The sequence below is a fragment of the Metopolophium dirhodum genome, chromosome 1 (assembly GCF_019925205.1).
Source record: "Metopolophium dirhodum isolate CAU chromosome 1, ASM1992520v1, whole genome shotgun sequence".
Taxonomy (NCBI): domain Eukaryota; kingdom Metazoa; phylum Arthropoda; class Insecta; order Hemiptera; family Aphididae; genus Metopolophium; species Metopolophium dirhodum.
In genome coordinates, this window is record NC_083560.1 from 52,157,377 (window position 1) to 52,175,595 (window position 18,219).

At 26.0% G+C, this 18,219-nt stretch overlaps 1 protein-coding gene across 1 annotated transcript in view; it reads left to right on the plus strand.

The window, feature by feature from the left end:
• LOC132933939 (uncharacterized) overlaps positions 1-18,219 on the plus strand; it is a 292,866-nt gene that overhangs the window by 267,155 nt on the left and 7,492 nt on the right. Inside the window, exons 29-42 of the mRNA XM_061000219.1 lie at positions 820-918; positions 2,037-2,232; positions 2,950-3,173; positions 3,346-3,491; positions 8,060-8,306; positions 10,759-10,913; positions 11,799-11,964; positions 13,038-13,275; positions 13,626-13,842; positions 15,232-15,382; positions 16,559-16,684; positions 16,758-16,933; positions 17,580-17,693; positions 17,777-17,919. Of these exons, the coding sequence (XP_060856202.1) occupies positions 820-918; positions 2,037-2,232; positions 2,950-3,173; positions 3,346-3,491; positions 8,060-8,306; positions 10,759-10,913; positions 11,799-11,964; positions 13,038-13,275; positions 13,626-13,842; positions 15,232-15,382; positions 16,559-16,684; positions 16,758-16,933; positions 17,580-17,693; positions 17,777-17,919 (2,398 nt within the window). The remainder of the gene's footprint in view (positions 1-819; positions 919-2,036; positions 2,233-2,949; positions 3,174-3,345; positions 3,492-8,059; positions 8,307-10,758; positions 10,914-11,798; positions 11,965-13,037; positions 13,276-13,625; positions 13,843-15,231; positions 15,383-16,558; positions 16,685-16,757; positions 16,934-17,579; positions 17,694-17,776; positions 17,920-18,219) is intronic.

Genomic DNA, 18,219 nt, shown 5'->3' on the forward strand with positions numbered 1-18,219 from the left:
AAGAATATTTTTAAAAAATGTGTTGGGTTTTAAATACCTAAATTTATTAAAAAAAAAAAATATTGATATCTTACAAAATTGTTAAAATAAACTATTTATAAATTAACATCAACATTTATCCAAAAATTAGATTTGCAAATTGGTTGTTGTTAATTTTTGGTATTAAAAAAAAAGTACTGTACTATAGCGCAACGTGTATAAATTTAAAAAAAAATTTGTTTAAAAATTAATTGCAACAAAAGTTATTTTATTTATCAGGTCTTTATGTTACACTCTGTATTATTATAATATATGGTTAGATAAAAACGAAGACCTGTAAAATATTTCTGTCACACAATCAACGAAACCCTTAACAATTTTAACTTTTCGTTTTTATCTATAATAATATTCTGAAACCTCTGTATGATTATTTTCTTAAATAGGTAATCATTTATTTTTTCAACTTTTGTACAAATAACTTAAATATATATTAGATTCAATAGACGAATATAATTTTATTATGATAATGCCGTTTTTAGTAAATTGAAAATGCAAAACTAATTGATATTTTTATTTTGTCGTATTCTATAAAATTAATCATAAAATATAACCGTTTACTCCTAATATTAATTGGAGAAGTATTTAATAATGTTAATAATTCTTTATTGGCTTTAATATGATACGTTCAATCATAGTTTTGTTATTATTCATAGAATTTTTGGTATATTAAATCTCAAGTTTTGCAGTAATAAAACAATCTATTTAGTATACCTATTATTATAATTATTTACCTAACGAGCAGTATTATATTTATTTGAAATATATGTATGTATTATGCAGGCTGCACGTTTGCTTGGGCTGAGTTTCGATAAAATAATTTTGCTCGACAATAAAACAAAAATTGTATCAAAGAGTCAAAATACACACGATTTACTTCAGGTAAGCGAAATTAATTGTAATTATATTGTTTTCAAGTATTGCTATAGAATGAATAATTTACCTTACTATGAATATTGGATTGTTATAATATGTCTTTGTTTATTATATTATTGTACTTCCTAAGATGTCTTTAAACATTTAGGTTCCTGCTCCTACATATAAATGAAATGGACGAGTGATAATAATGAACCAAGCCCTTGTCTCATACTCATATATATATATATAAAAAGTTTTAAATTTAAGCAAAATGAATGTCAACATTATGAAATACAATGGTTAAATGAATCAAACAGTGTTTTCAAAAATTAATTTAAATTCATAGATTTTATATTGTTTTACAAGCTATTTGAATTGCACAATGTTTTATTATCCCAAATACACTGGATTTTATCTGAATCTTCAATTAATTTTGTATGAATAAAAACCTGTCAATTTTTTCCAATCACAAAAATACAGTTTAATTAAAAACATGACTATTTTTGAACTGAATTTACCATTTAAAGTTATTTAATTATTGCATCATAAGGTTATTTCAATATTTTCTAGCAAAATTTGTGCATATTTGGTTAACGGTTTATTATTTAATATTATATTTAATTATTCATCAAGCCAAATTGAATAATCCAGACTGTCCTTACTAACTACTCGAGCAGTTAATATAATATTACTATAGGTACATAAATTATATAAATTCTTTTGAACACAATGTCATAAACTTTATAATGTAATATGATATGACTACCTACTTCAGACAATGCATTATTTATTAATAAATTAAATAATTAAATTTTGGAGGAGTTTGTTGAATCCGGAACACCAAATCTTTAATATTGGTATCCACGAGTTTCACTGATATTTTATTTTTATATGTAGTATAATATAGTAGGTAGTTGTTCAAAAATGTTTAAATCAAATGATCACAAGACATGCTTGATTCACTTAACATTATAATATTAACACAGTACTTAATGTTTTATATTTTGTTTATTACAGCTTAAATTTAAAAGTTATCATTACAATTAATAATTTTTATTATTTTTATTTTGTAAACTGTCTAGGTGACTTGGGTATAACTAATATTTGTCATAATTAAATTTTGTGTTACAAAAATAATATAGTGGCAAACAGTATTCAGAAGAAATCGAAACAAAGTGTCACTTGAATTTCGCAACTCTAAGTGGACATTGGCCACACCAACAGAGCGATCATTGCGTGACATTGGTTTTGTTTTATTAAAAATTCTGCAAGAAATCGACAACAATTTCTTAGAGCAGCATTCCGTAATTGCACCACATAATCCTAGTAAACCATTAGGTTAGTAATAATTTCATTAGTATTTCAAGTTCAATTTGATGTTTTTTCTACTATTGAGGTTGAATTGAAAATGTTAAGTTTAATCGGACATTTATATTTGAATATTGTATACTCTTTATTAATGTTTTCTACAACGGTATACGTGTTAGAGTACTAAATTAATGAGTTATAGTTATGATTTGTGGTAAACAACCACCCAGTATTTTAAAAGAAAATTCATTATTATTTTCTTAGTAGTTAGGTGTTCAGTAGGTACCTAACCTATTCATAGAATAGAATAATAATTATAAATTATTTAATTCGTGTTTACCTAAATGAACTATGTAAAACGAAATATGTGTAAAGCTACATTATAAAAAAAATAGTATAATTTTATCTTGATTTAAATTAATAAACAGTTTATAGTAATGTTTACTTGTTATCAGTAATTTCATAAAATTAAAAATAATTATTCTACACTTCTACTCCTCAATCAAATGTTCACTAAAATTATAATTTATTAAAGACAAAGTTAAGAATAATCAAATTTTTTTAGAGTTTCAGAAAACTTAAAAATATACGTAAATACTTTTTAATTGAATTATTATTCAAATTGATGTGTGCATGATTTTAATTTGTAAACATCGCGGTCACAGAAAAATATTATTTAAGACCATATTAGTATAATAATAATATAAAATAAATAAATCTTTTTTTTTTTTTTATATAATTATGCAGAATTCAGAGAGATAAACCTGGACGACACTTTTGCATCAGAATTAGACTCGCTGCGGCGAATATTACATTTCCCTGAAGAAGTTGCAATACTTTTGAGTGATAGAGAAAACGATTTGTTTTATGACGTTCCACCAATTGATTTCTTGCAGCAAGTGTCTTTAGATCAAGACGGAGCAAACGCATGTAACACCTCAGTAAAAAAGCTCATAGACAGGTTCAATGCAGTACGTACTCTTAATGATTGTTTATTTTAAAAATTTCGATTTACAGCCAAACCGTTGTAAATCGTACAGTGTTTAATATTCAGCTCAATAACAAACAATAAGAGTAAAATATTATACTTAAAAAAATATATAACTATATTTTCCTGACGTTTGTGTGTTCTTATACGTTCAGGTAAGCTCATGGACAACCCACCTTATAATCACTCGCCCGACACACGAAGATCGGAAGGCCATATTTTCTTGCCTTTTGAGGGTGGCCAAAGAATGTTGGAACATTGGAAATTTCAATGGAGCTATGGAAATTATAGCTGGACTCAAGTAACAAATTATAATAATATTATTAATTTATCTACATAGTACATAATAAGGTATTAATTTAGGGCTTCTAAACGTTATTTATAACATTATAACGGGAAAAAATGAAAAAAAAAAAAAACGAAATCAATAAACGAAAAACGAAAAAAATCTGATATCATTAATCATAATTATGATTAAAAATAAACAATAAACGTAACATAAAGTAATTGCAATTAACGTTTAGGTTTTTTTTTTTTCGTTGAACTTGACATTACTATTGTTTTTAAATCTTGTAGTCTATAATATAATATTTGTATGAATCTTATCAGTTATAACTATGAACAATTCATGTTTGCAAACCTAAATTAACAAAGTCTACTAACTTGATAGTTCTTACGTCAAATTACCTATCTATACCAAAAATAACAATATCATTTATATAAAAAAAAATTAAATGTTAAACAGAAAAAAAATTAAAATTACGTTTAAAATATAAAAACAATGAACGGAAAAATTGAATAACGTTTGAAAGTACAATAACGATAAACATTAAAATTGTATAACGTTTAAATATCTGAAAACGTAAAAACGATAAATTTATTTTAAATTTAAGCCCTTCTTAATATTGTTAAGTGCTACAAACGCTGGTATAATTTGAATGAATAAATTATTATTTTAGTAATTATGCAATTATAAAATATCGCAAACCTAGCTACTGCATTTGAGCATTCCCCACTAAATTAGAGAGTGTTTATAGTACTGATATCAAAAGTTGTTTACAAAGTAAACACAACACAACTCAAATTTTATTTATTTTAAGGTTATAAAAAAATAACAATTCGTTTTTATAATTTCAATTATAAATAGCTTTTTATTGTATTTTATTTAAAATATACAATTTGAAGATGTTTACTTAGGTATATATTTTTTATTCGTAACTAGATGATTACTCAGCTATCACTTTATTATGGTAACGACGTTGTATGAGTTTTAAAGTGAAATTATTTTCTTTGCAGAGAGTAAGAATGTTGGACAATAAATATACGTAGGTATACTATTTTCGTGTGACATTATCTGAATGGGAACTAGTTTTGTATTGTAGTTACTGTAATTATTATTCACAAAAATCATAAAAATATCAATTGTTTTCAAAATGCTGTGGTTAATTTGCAAGAAATGAACTGTGTAGATAATTATTATTGAACGTATATACCTACTAACGAATTATAACCAATACTTGATTGATTTTCGAAACCAGAAAGCGAAATTAAGTTAAACAGGTCGACATCACGGAGATTACTGAATTCGATCGGACGTTGGGGTTATTGATCACGGGACAAAGACGTGTCGGTAAAGCAGTTGTTTCAACCGGTCTTCAGCGATTATAACAACAATGTTTGTAGGCCGGCGGAAACTACTAGCTTCGCTGATCACAAATTCAGCAATACTAATGTGCATCATTGCACCATAATTTCTGCATAGTGCAATTTGTTTTTAAATCAAAATGCTCAAAAACTTAAACGTTGTTAAAATAATATGTCGAAAACTTTCAGTTTATTCGCTTTATTGTTCTTGTACATAAAATAATATTGAAAAAACAATTTATATTTTGCTCAGATTTAAATAATTCTCTTTGTCATTTTTTTTCAAATTATATCAAATTAAGTTTTAAAATAAAAAAAATTATGATATTGTTAAGCCCTTATTGGCTAATGGAATAAAATTATTACAAAATTAATACAAAATTAAAATGTCCATGTTTTATTTAATCTATTTTAAATATGAACACATGAACAAATCAAAGAAAGTCAGACAATCCAAAACTTTACTTCATTGTATTATTATTTGATTTGAATTTTTATATACAGTGAAATTTCGATTACTTGAATTTGCCTAGACCTAAAAAAAAATATATCTTGTTTAGACCTTCTCACTAGGTACTAAAACTTATGTTAATATATTATATTTCAAAGATATCATACAAATATTGTGATTATTAGAATGATCAGTAACCAAAATTTCACTGTAGTTTAATCGTAAATAATATTAAAAAAATTGTTTGTTTGCAATATATTATTATTAATATAAAATTATACTTAATATGTGACATTATAAATCAATAAACTTTATTACCTATTAATATGTTTTTTTTGTAAATTATTGTATACTAAATCCTTACTGCTTACGGTTTTATTAGGGTATAACGGGAAATTAATGAAAATATTTGGGTTTATAAAAGTTCAAAGCTAGGCACCCTTAATATAATTTTTTGAATATCAAATAAAATAGAGATAAGTACAGTTCTATTTAAATTTATAGCAATTTTACTGTAGCCTAGGTATGTTTCGATAATCTATCAAAATAATATTAATTTGAAAAACATTATATGCGATAGAGTAAAAAAATAGACAATAAATATTTTGTTAACAATAGTTAAAACCAGGGCTGGCCAACGTTATAATTACATTATGACTATAAGGTTATATTTGACAAAAAAACGATTGGAATTTGTAAACGTTATTATAACAGAAAGCGATAGTCAAAAATAATTAAATACAAAAAAAGAGCAAAACAAAACATAACGATTAACAAAATATATTATATATCATTAAACAAAACATTACGCAAAACGTAATTTATAAAATATCATTGAACGGAAAATAATGTAAAACGAAATATTTTAAAATCTATTTATTTAAAAGGTCTATTGGTTTCGTAGAAACATTTATTTCATGCAAACAATCTAAGAATTGATTATATTATATTCCGTATCCGGGCCACTACTTATCCGCATTAGTTATTATTTTTAAATTATACAGGTGTTAACACTGTTTTAAATAACGATAAACGCAAAACTTGGATAACTTTTTAATTCTGAATAACGATAAACGCAAAAGTTGAATAACGTTTCAATTCTACATAACGATAAACGCAAAAAATTAAATAACGTTTTAATTGTAAATAACGATAAACGCAAAAATTGTGTAACGTTTTAATTATAAAAAACATAAAGTGGAATTTTTTTCCAAATACAAGCTCTGGTTAGAACTATATGCTTAACAATGCAATACATATTATGTAACTAAATTCTCACAAATTTCGTAGAAAAAAATAAACATTAAAGACATGTTATACTTTTACGCATTAATAACAATAATATAATAATATATATTATATTCATACCATCAGTGAAATAGTTAAAATGGTTGCACTTGGTTTTTCTGTATTTTTTATCTATGAACTATTTACGTATTAATGCCTCAATAAACAACTAATTTTTGAATCTCTGTAAATTTTAGATTTAATTTTTTTGTATAACAAGCCAAATAAAATTACTAATTTATAATATTCTGGTACCTCCTGAATACAATTTAAAAAAAAAGTGATGCATATATTATGTTAAAATATAAACTGTTTTCGTATTATAATTAATTATAACTAAAACTATGTACCATGTACCTATGGTCTAAGGATATTATAAATAAAATTAACTATTTTATTAAAACTTAAAATCAAAATTTAAAAAAAAAAAACTATGAAAATAATCAATAAAATATAATATGATATAATATAACATATACAAAATATTATTAAATCATATAATTTTAATTGATACGTACTTATGATATGTATACCAGATACCTATAATTTAGTCACTGAATAATAATAATAACCTATGTATACACTTGTGTATCTTAACATAGTACAAAACAAAGTCCTGCTATCTGTCTGTCATCTATTTTAGTGTAAAAATATGTAGGTCCTTATTTGTTATTTTTAATATATATTAAGCTTAAAATCATGATTCAAATATACCCATTATCCATACACTTATATTTTAACATTTATGTGTGCGTATTACACTTTTTTTAAATTTAATAAATACGTTTTTAAAAATTGTTAATTATAATTTACTAGCTAGTATTAGTTTATACAATGAATGATGAATAAATTCGAAGTCAACAAACTGAAAATATATTAATTTTTTCTAATACAAGTTATGATATATACCCATATAGTGTTATATCTATCTAATAATATAATATGTATTAACATAAGATTTCTTTGTTGAGATTGTACATTTTTCGAACTCAACGGTACTTACTTATACAAATACTATTATGCTGTTATGGCGATGAAAAGATATTATATTTAGCCATGTGCGGAACATAAATAAACTAAAAGGTTATTTCTTAAAATGTATATTATACTGGCGTTTGTAGGCCTTAGTAAATGTCTAGGCTTCAATAGTAATATTACTGAGCTTTGTGTTCAATCTCCTCTATGCCTATAATTTGGTTCTTTGTGTAGCATAATAATTCCAATGAACTCATAGAAAACATCTCTAGAATCGGATGCCATAATAGGATCATACTAAAAGATAAGGTTTTTAATATATATTTTTATTTCTGTGTTACATATTTTGGAAATCAATTGTTGATATTGTATGGCATAAAAAATGGATTTATTCATGAGATGTTTTAAATGTGTTTTTACTTTTGGCACATTTCATTGTTTAACAGTGGTTTAAATATATTTTTTTGAACGCAGTCTATTAAATATTATGTATTTTGTGATATGTGTTACAGATCAGAAAAAATAAGGCCATTCATGCAGACAGTATTAGAAAAGGAGAAGGTGCCATTGTTCTATTATCTAACCGACGCTCTCTTGTCGACATCACAATACAACAGCGTTCTACAAAAGGCCCTAGCTATGCCAGACTGTCCGGTGGTGCCATTTTTTGGATCCTTCATGCGCGAAATTAGGAAAATAATGAAAGAGACGCCCAGCTCTATCGTACTGTCTGACCAAGACGGCAAGGATTTAAGCGAGGTACCTATATAAATCATATCAGCTTAATCGTCAATTAAATTTTACAAAATCGAGTTGTGAATCATGTCGCCGGTCGTGTGGTTATTATTGTGAACTTGACAAACTCAAATCAGTCAAATAAGTTTTTATATTAATTGTTACTCGTGCATTTTATATACAGTACTATTACTCACTACCTATATAATAAGTTCATTGGTATGCCGTTTATCATAGGATAACGCATTTTAGAGTATGACAAAGGCAATAATAATATTATTTTGTCGTTATACAATAATAATGGTCCTGTCTGCACAGCAATGGCTTTATATCTTCAATTTATTTAAATAAACAGTCCATTATGAAACCAACAGTCTAAATACAACTGTGAAGGGTCAATATGTTTACAAAATTAAAGACGCGACTGTTAGTAGTATTCTATAAATTATTGCAGTTTAGTATACTTATATTATTGATAACAAACAGTATTGCTATTAAATAGGTATTGTTTAGCAGGTGACAAAACTATATTATTCCGGTGGATTATTAAACGTTAGGCACTGAGGGCTATCAGTAATAAATGTGCGGGTAAACCATTACAATTTATTCGTGTGTGAACGATTATCAACCTATCAAATTAATAATATTAAACTCGCATTCTAATAGTATGCTCTCAACCAAAATGATATATATTATCTTTTGATTTCATCCATACAAAGGAATATGGAAAATACCGAGAACATAAGTCTGTTTTATTAATAAACTAACACATCTTTTTATTATTTATTTTATTGGCTAATTTTTTTTTTTATCAATTTTGCCGGCTTTACAATGATCTATTTCTATTTTATTCTTATATTTTGTGTCTGAGATTACGTTTTGGAACCAATGTTTGCTTTAATATTTATTATTGAGAGTAGTTTCTAGTAGGAAATTTGATCTATAGGTAATTAAATAAAATTATGAAGTTACCAATTCCCGCTTATTTAGGCCCTTTTATTAGTTTTAATTAGTTTACACAATTTTTACAACACTGGTTTAGTTAAAATCGATTTAATTTTTTTTTTTTTTTGTAATGATAATCCAGAAAATAATTACAGAAGAGATTTGATATTTTTACTAAATTCCATAAAAAAGGTGTTATATACATATTATAATACACAATTTCCAAAATATTTATACTCATTTTTAGCAGTTTATACATAACATTTTAAATGTTCGATTTTGTTTCATTATTTTCGATTTGTGTCATTCAAATGTCTATTTCTAGTTCAAGAACTTTGAAAATATATTATAAAGTTCCCAGATAAGCTGTTCTTAGATTTGTTTACTCTATGTTCTTAAAGTTCAAGCTTAGAATAAAAATCATTAAAATCACGAGAGTTTGAAAATTATTTTGTACCTGCTAATAAAATTATTATGAATTGAATATTCAGAAAATTACTATTTTTTTCAAAAGTGTTACTTATTTTGTTGTAATTCAGAAAATATCAGTAGTATATACACATTTTACCATCATGGCGTACCTATATCATTATTTTTTATGGGTAAACAATGCGTTTTTCCGAATATTCATTACCCCATAACTAATTACCTATACCTATAAGACATCAATTAACCTTTATGATACTTAAACCACAAAACTCTTCACACAATTTAATAGTACTTCGGTATTAAGTTTAGATCAATATGCAATATTTGTGGGATAAATGTATTTTACCCACTGAATTAAAAAAATTCTACTAATAATATAATATTATAACAATAAGTACCTACCTGTAATATAAACTACTAAACTACCTGTCCTTAAAAATATATTCTGATACACCGTCTCCTTCTCTCAGTCGTTACTTAGTGGTTTATCGTTGAATTCAAAGTAATCACATCCTCTGCAAGGGATGTTTAAGTACAATTATTGAGATCTATACTATGCAGCAGACTGAAGCTATAGTTACCCATTTTTCAATTATTAAAATATGTCTGCTACTCAACAGTGTTTTTACTTAAATATATCTATATATTTATTCATTTATCAGAGACATTTAATATAGTATAGAAAATTATTTTAATAACTTTTAATAGTTATGTATGTATTACTCCGTTTCAATTATATTTATCGTAATGTAATTTACATTCTACAAGGCCACCGATTTATTCAAATAATTATTGAATTCTTCATATATCATTAAATCTTCCCAAAAATAAACAACAACGAACATCAATACAAAACTCTACCGATTTTGTCGATTCACTTTTAGAAAGCATTGTTGGTGTTTACTCGACGATTATTAATTTTAATAACTGTCAAACCAGCGTTCAAGATAATTGTATAACGGTACATTCAATATGACGTTATCTCAACACCTTTAGCGATAGAAAACAAAAAGTTAATTTTTGTTTAAAATGTTTTACGTTATTCCGTCATTAAATTATATTAAACTCAAAATATCATTATAATTTTGTCAATAAATTACAGACATTTGCTAAACACGAATATTTAGAGGGGTATACTACTACGCTTGGATTAGATGGCGTTGTTAATATGGAAAAAATCTATCAAGTTCAATCCGTATTGGAAGAACTATCAGATTATCATCGGCATTATTTTGAAAGGAAAACGTACGAAGCAAAGTAAGTTAAGAAAAGAATAAAATATATTTAAATAGGTCTATTATTTGCCCCGGGTGGGGGATAGCGGCACTTGTTCTCCGGACACCGTGACTTGCCCGAAGAAAAATGCCACCCGCGACCAAGGTATCGAACTCGGGTCGGCTGCACCTTAGCCCACTCGGCCATTCCGTCCCCCATTAAGCTTTTCTTATAATCAAATTAAGTAGGTATTATTCACAATTGTCTGTATAAATTAATATATTATTTGATATTTATTGACAAAACTGGGTTATGTATAAATTAAAAATAATTAATAATATATTATTATATTATCTTTTGAAACTTAAATATTAGGAACAAATATTATTTGATACTACATTGTACCATATTTATTGTAGTACTTTAATATAATTTATAATATGTACCTATACTAAAGGAATATTAATTCAGTAGAAATCCAAAATCAATGAAACAACGATACTTAAAAAATATATATAATAGTTAATAATTTAAATGCACCTACTTATTAATCATTTGTTATCTACACATGAGTGCACCACTCGCACCATCGATCGTCTTCTTGAACCATTATCAACGCATACAAGACACATACGATTTTTGAGATTGCTTGTTATCTGAATGTCTGATTCTTTTTAGACAAAAGAAGGACAACAAATTTTTTAGAAATAAAATATTTAACATGTTGATATGTTAAATGTTGATTGAAACTAAAAACTATGATATAACAATAAAATCGTACTATTTTATGATTGTGTTTATTTTATTGATAAAAAACCAAATAAACCAAATAATAAATGTTATTAATTCACTTGGTCTTGTTTCAGCTTTGTAAAAATTGTAGTACTTAAAAATGTACCTAGTTAATTTTTGTATTTCTGCGTAAAGGTTGCATTTGTTAAAAAATGGAGAATTGCAAGATAATTCTGAAGAAGAATCATCTCAGAAATACGACCCTGTACAATCATTAGCCTACGATCATGGTGTTTCATTAATACCACTTGCGATATCTCCCAACTCTAAGGATTTTACGATTGGTCATCACGAATTACAGGTAATACGAAATAAAAATATACTATTCATATTTCCGTTGTTATTCATGTTTCAATTTGTACGTTTCTACATTTCTACAAGTTTATATCCCTTTTTAAATTAATGTTGGGTAAGACAAACAATTCATATTTTAACAATTATTATCTAAGTGATTATAACAACTTAACAATATGTATATTATAATATTATGATTTATGGAACCTAAATTTATTTACCTTAAGTTGCTGAAGAGTACCTAAAAACTCGAAGGATCTCCACGTCATATCAATATGTTTTGAAGCAGTTTTTTCCTAAGTAGGTAATCTAAGGAAAAATAATAATTGCATAATAGTAATAACATTTTAAGATTATTTTTCTTGAAATTAATTTTTCAAAAAAATTTTTTTAAGTAAAAAAAAGAATTCTCCAAAAATCTACCAAGTTACCAAGTCAGTTGGTTAAGTTTTTAATTTTCTTGAAATTAATTATTACTTTAGAAAAATACAAAACAAAATATTACATTTGTCTTAATAAAACTCGATTTTCGTGCTTACTTTCTAAGCATAAAAATAAGTAAAAAATATCTATCTTCTTAGTAAATATTTTAGCACAATTTAAAATATATTGGGCTCTTGAAAAAAAGTAAGACCGGTGTTGTACACGGCGTATTCCACTGCGTTTCGAACCAATCATAATTTAAAAGTAGTTATTTAAACTTAATTTTTATAACTTCAGAATTCAGATTCACTTCATTATTGGTTACCTATCATAAATATATTTTTTTTAATTGTTGTCATCAAATCGGAACTGTTCTAAAAATTACTATAAAATTAACCATTATTTTTTAACCAAAAAATACTTTCATAACAAATAAAGTAAAGTTTCTATGTTATACGGTTTTATTTTGCAATAAAATAAAACAATTAATCGATTATTAACGATTATAAAGGCTTTTTATTAATCTTTATTATTATTTAGTTTAATATTTAATACTTTATAGGAATGTTTAAAAAATATAAATGAACAATTAGTGATTTCGAATTTATTCTATGGATTTATTCTCATTGCGTAATATATTATTATTATTCATTTTAGATAATGCATCATGGGACTACTGTTGTTCATTGGGCAGCTGAAATGGCAAGTAACAGGTCAGCTCGAATTTTCATACGTTTGGAGAGAAACTGTTCAACATTGACTTGGGATAAGACGTCGTGGAGCGCACTGAAAAGAAGTTCTGGTACACCTGACTATTCTTTGAAAACCGACCCTGAAGATAGTTTACCCAATGCGCTGATTAACAGATCATCAGTCAATTGTTCATCAATGATGGGTAAATTCATAGAATATTAACAAATACATTTTTTTATACATATCAATAAAATATATTTAAAATCCATTTTTACCGATGCAGCAATATTACAGTATTTTGAAAAAGTAATTAAATATATGCCGAAATAGTTTGTGTTTACACAACTTTCAATTGAAACTTTACTTAAAAATTATTATTATTTATAAAATAAAACACAAAATAATTGTATTGCATGGTGTACATTACGTTTCATGGTTCTAACTGTAGTATAACTTAAATTTTTTAACACATTAATCTAAGTAGAAATATGTTTGATACTATAATCAAACATATATAATTATTATTTAATAATATATTGATTTTTATAATAGGTCTCCAGGAAGGATACTTGGAATTGTCGACAGTCAGAGACATATTTATTGGTGGTGCGGTTGGAAGAGATCGAGTTAAGACTGATGGAGCGGCAATATTAAGAAAATATAGTTTGAACAATTATTCGATATCAGAATGTTGTCTGGGATTAGTATATGGAACTAATACAAGTGAAAATCGAATATTCTATATACTGGCTCCCCCCAGATTACTTAGGTAAAGTCTACATCGCATATTTTGATATTGGTCACTTGCAGGATTTTAGTCAGACGTTCTTCAATAGATTATAATAATGATATTAGCATTGAGTATATAATATATCATGAGTATAATATAGTTTATATTTTCTATTAAATACGAAATTTCGAAAACTACTTATCCTATAAACCTGAAATTTGGTAGGTAGGTAGTATCTAGGTAGGAGATAGGGGATATCCGCTAAGAACAGGTTTTGTAAAATTGTTCTCCTAAATGGAGAAATAAGGGGTTCTAGGAATACAAGAGTGGCGCCATCTGTCCAGGAATATCAAATTTAAATACAGTGGCAGTCGAAGGTATTTTTTTTTATAAATGGTTGCCATTAGTTGCAGATTACAATAGTTGTAGTAAAAATGAGTATAATTTTTATTTTTTTTTTGTGTATAAATAGTCAATAATAAATTATTGTGTATTTAGTGGTCTTTTTTCTGTATAATATTTACCTGTTTCAAACCTTGGTTTTTGACAAAATTCTAAAACAGTACCAAAAAAAATGATGTACTCATAGACTATAGAGTAAGAAAAAAAAAAGATTTTGTATTAATTGATAAAATGTTTTCCCGGACCAAGTCAGGTTATATAGTTATATCAAAAACCACCCATGCCGCAGGTGAATTACCTACCTGACAATATACTGTTTGCATAATCATAAGCGAAGCTCACAGGCAACGCCGGGATGGCTATACATTAAAATATAATATGATATAGGCTTAAAAAGATATTGTTTACACAGCGAGTTACACATGAAAGGAGTTGAGATAGTATTAGTATATATATATATATATTTAGTAGGTATACCTATATAATATTATTAGGTTACATAATTAACATTTTTTTCTTTCGAAGAATAAAAATGTTTTTTAACCATTCTGAAAAATGTCTAAAAGCGGAATAGGTAGTCTGGTTTTTAAAGCAAATCTATCAATTGAAATAGTGACCAATTTAAAATAGTTATTTCATACGTAATATTTAATTATTTATTAACTAAATGTTTCTTGTCTAAATTCAATAAGTAAAAGATGACAAGTATACATAAAAATATAAAATATTCTTTTTAAACTGTTGAATATTGTTTCACTAGTCGTATAAAATTGCTTCAATAAAATCAATACTTTTTATACCTATAATTAATTAGACTAATAAATGATAAATCGCTTTTTATTCTAAAATAAAAATGTGATAGTTAAATGTTTTTCATAATTGTATACAGCTATTAATTTGAACATAATATGAAAAATAAGCACTAAAACTTGTTAATAGCCATAACTATACCTACGATTATTACTGTTTGCATATAATATTATTTTGTTACATAATATAATAATTATTTTGTATTTATTTATAAAGCATTTGGCACCATGGACTTAAAACAGTGGTTCAGAAACTACGAAATGTTACACAGACGGTTGATAAACGTTCGATATGGCTAAAGAACAATTATGTACATCAATACATTATTTCGTCTGGTCGTGGGCCAATGACAGCCGATGCAATACGTGTAAGTAGATTTTTATCTTATACTTATTTGAGTTTTATTTTGTTGATATATTAAATAATATAAACATTATGAAATAATTACGATTGTGTGACTATATACGTCATGTAAGTCATAAGAATATAACGCCTTCGCTGTATTTAGTACTTATAGAGAAATTTATAAATATTAAATACCTAATTAAATCTCTTGGTAGACATATATGAAACCTGTTTGGGTTATCACTCCCAGTGGAGAGGTCTTGGTCCTAGTCTAATATTTATATGGACTTCGGCGTTTGACACACTTTATGTCTTGAAAGTTATGGAGTAGTTCTAATTCTGCTGGACTGGTGGGTTGATCCAGCTTTATATCGTGTTTGAGGGTATACTTAATATTCTCGTCTGGACGGAGTTCATCATCGGTGGATAATGTCGAAAAGTTCATATATGTGCAAATATATTTTAATATTGTTACTTTAAATCAGGGACTGGAACCTTTTGAATTTATTGGTATCTGTTCCGGTACTGGTTTTCCAAAAATAAAATAAAAGTTCCGGTTCAGTTGTGGTAGTTTGATAAAAAAAAAATAAAGGTATCGGTTCCAAATAACTTCGGTACCGGTTCCAGATAATTTAGATTTTAAATACCTATCCGGAATGCAGGTTTAATTAATAGTATGACAACTATTAGAAAACTCATATGATCATACATAGTTTATAACAGTAATACCATTAAATTATGATAAGTAAAATTATTTTATTTTTGAACCTAAAAGAACCTGTTTAATTTAAAAACTCCTGTTCGGTTCCGGTACTTTATTTATTAAAATAAAGGTTTCGGTTCCGGTTCCAGTTCTTAATATTTTAAAGGTTCTGGTTCCCGAACCAGTTCTTAATATTTTAAAGGTTCTGGTTCCCGAACCAGTTCTTTTAGGTTCGGTTCCAGTCCCTGTTTTAAATATTAAACCAAAGAAATTATTTTGTAATTTAATAAATCTAAAAATTTGAATAATTATATACTATTGGCATACTAGGTGTGATATTATATAAGTAGGATTTCACTGCTTATATTGTTTTCACTTTTTATGTAACTTAATATTCAGCTTTATCCCTTGATATTATGAATAATAATGTACTTTTAATTAATTATCAATTAATACTAATTATTATAGTTGATTTGATGTATCATTGAATTATAGTTATTTGGCGGTAGAGATTGGTCGACGACTGGTAATTCGGCCAATAATACATCGCCAGAGACAAGCATTGCTAAACGAGCTGCTTCGATGAGATTTCGAAAGAAGAAATCGGTGGCTAGTGTATCTGTACGTTTACAAGAACAAAATATAAAATAATTAAAATGTTGTAACATTTTGCATTAAAATATTCTGTATCTAGAATGACGGACTTCTCAAACCTTACGATGTCAATGACTTGTTCAACAAATCTAGACTAGACTTGGCTAGCAGTGGTTGCAATTCTCCAACATTGAATAGCCAAACAGAAGATGATAAGAAACGAGACAGTGTCGACAAAAATATTGTTTCTGAGCCATCAACGTCCGCAGATAAGTCGTATGTTATATCTAATATTATTTAGATAAATTAATTTTTTCATGATAAGCTATACAATAAATTAAATAGTAGGTACATAAATACTTTATACACACAGATACTTTTTAGTTAATATATTTCCTTTCATTATTCCATAAGCCACAGGTGTGTACATTTGTATCAATTCTGCTTTGCATTGTATTTTTAGCAATATAATTATATTGGTGTTAAAAAACAACTTCAAATGTATTGTATTAATGAATAATCTGTTTACATTACACAGTTTTATTTGATTTTTTTTACTTGGTAAGTACCCAATTAATGTTAAAATACAATATTTATTTTTAATAGAAAAATAACTTTTTAAATTCAACAAAAAAGTTATACTAGTGTAATGGAAAGATTTGTTAACTAATCAGTACATACTACATAATATTATGGTATCATAATTTAATATATTTAATTTAATTCAGAGTTTTTTTTTCCTATTCAACAGAGTACACTATTAATCTGTTAAGGTTCTTTAAAATTAATATATTCTACAATCAATATTTAATATTTTTTAAAAGGAACTTTTGTACCTACTTCTGTGAATGTCTAATATTTTGAATTGAAACAAAGGAGATAACAATATATTTAAATGTTGTTTTTTATTATTTTGATTAAGGACGCCACCTAAAATTATAGAGCCAACTCCCAGTGATATGAATAATTCACCAATGACGCCAAATAATTCACAATTAGACTTTGAAGATTTTTGTGCTCTATTTGATAGCTTCAGGTTAATGTATTTTTTGAATAATTTTTATTAATACAATATATTAGATGAATGATTAATTTACGTTTTATTTTTCGTTATTACAGTTTGAGAATGCGTAAAGATCTTCGAGATATTTTTGACCAAGTACGAGCGACAAGTCATACAATGAACAAAAAATCTGAGGATACCTCCGTTCAAAATAATGCAACCTTGTCTATTCCAAGAACTATATCTGAAAAAACTCAAAGTAATCCAGCCTTAACTTATTTGATTTAAAAAAAAATTCACTAAATTATCATAATAATAGAATTTAATTTAATACCTAACTCCATATATTTTTAAATGTTTCCTTGTAATTGTATTAATGAACAATATTGTTCTCCTATCTATAACTATCTATCTAATAATTCATTATAAATTCGTTCCAATTTGTTGTACCATTTTTTTAAAATCTAATTTTAATTAATTTGTATTATACTGTTTTACATTCATCTCGGTTTACCAAAATATACTAACTGTATTTACACCTACAATAACCTATATTTTC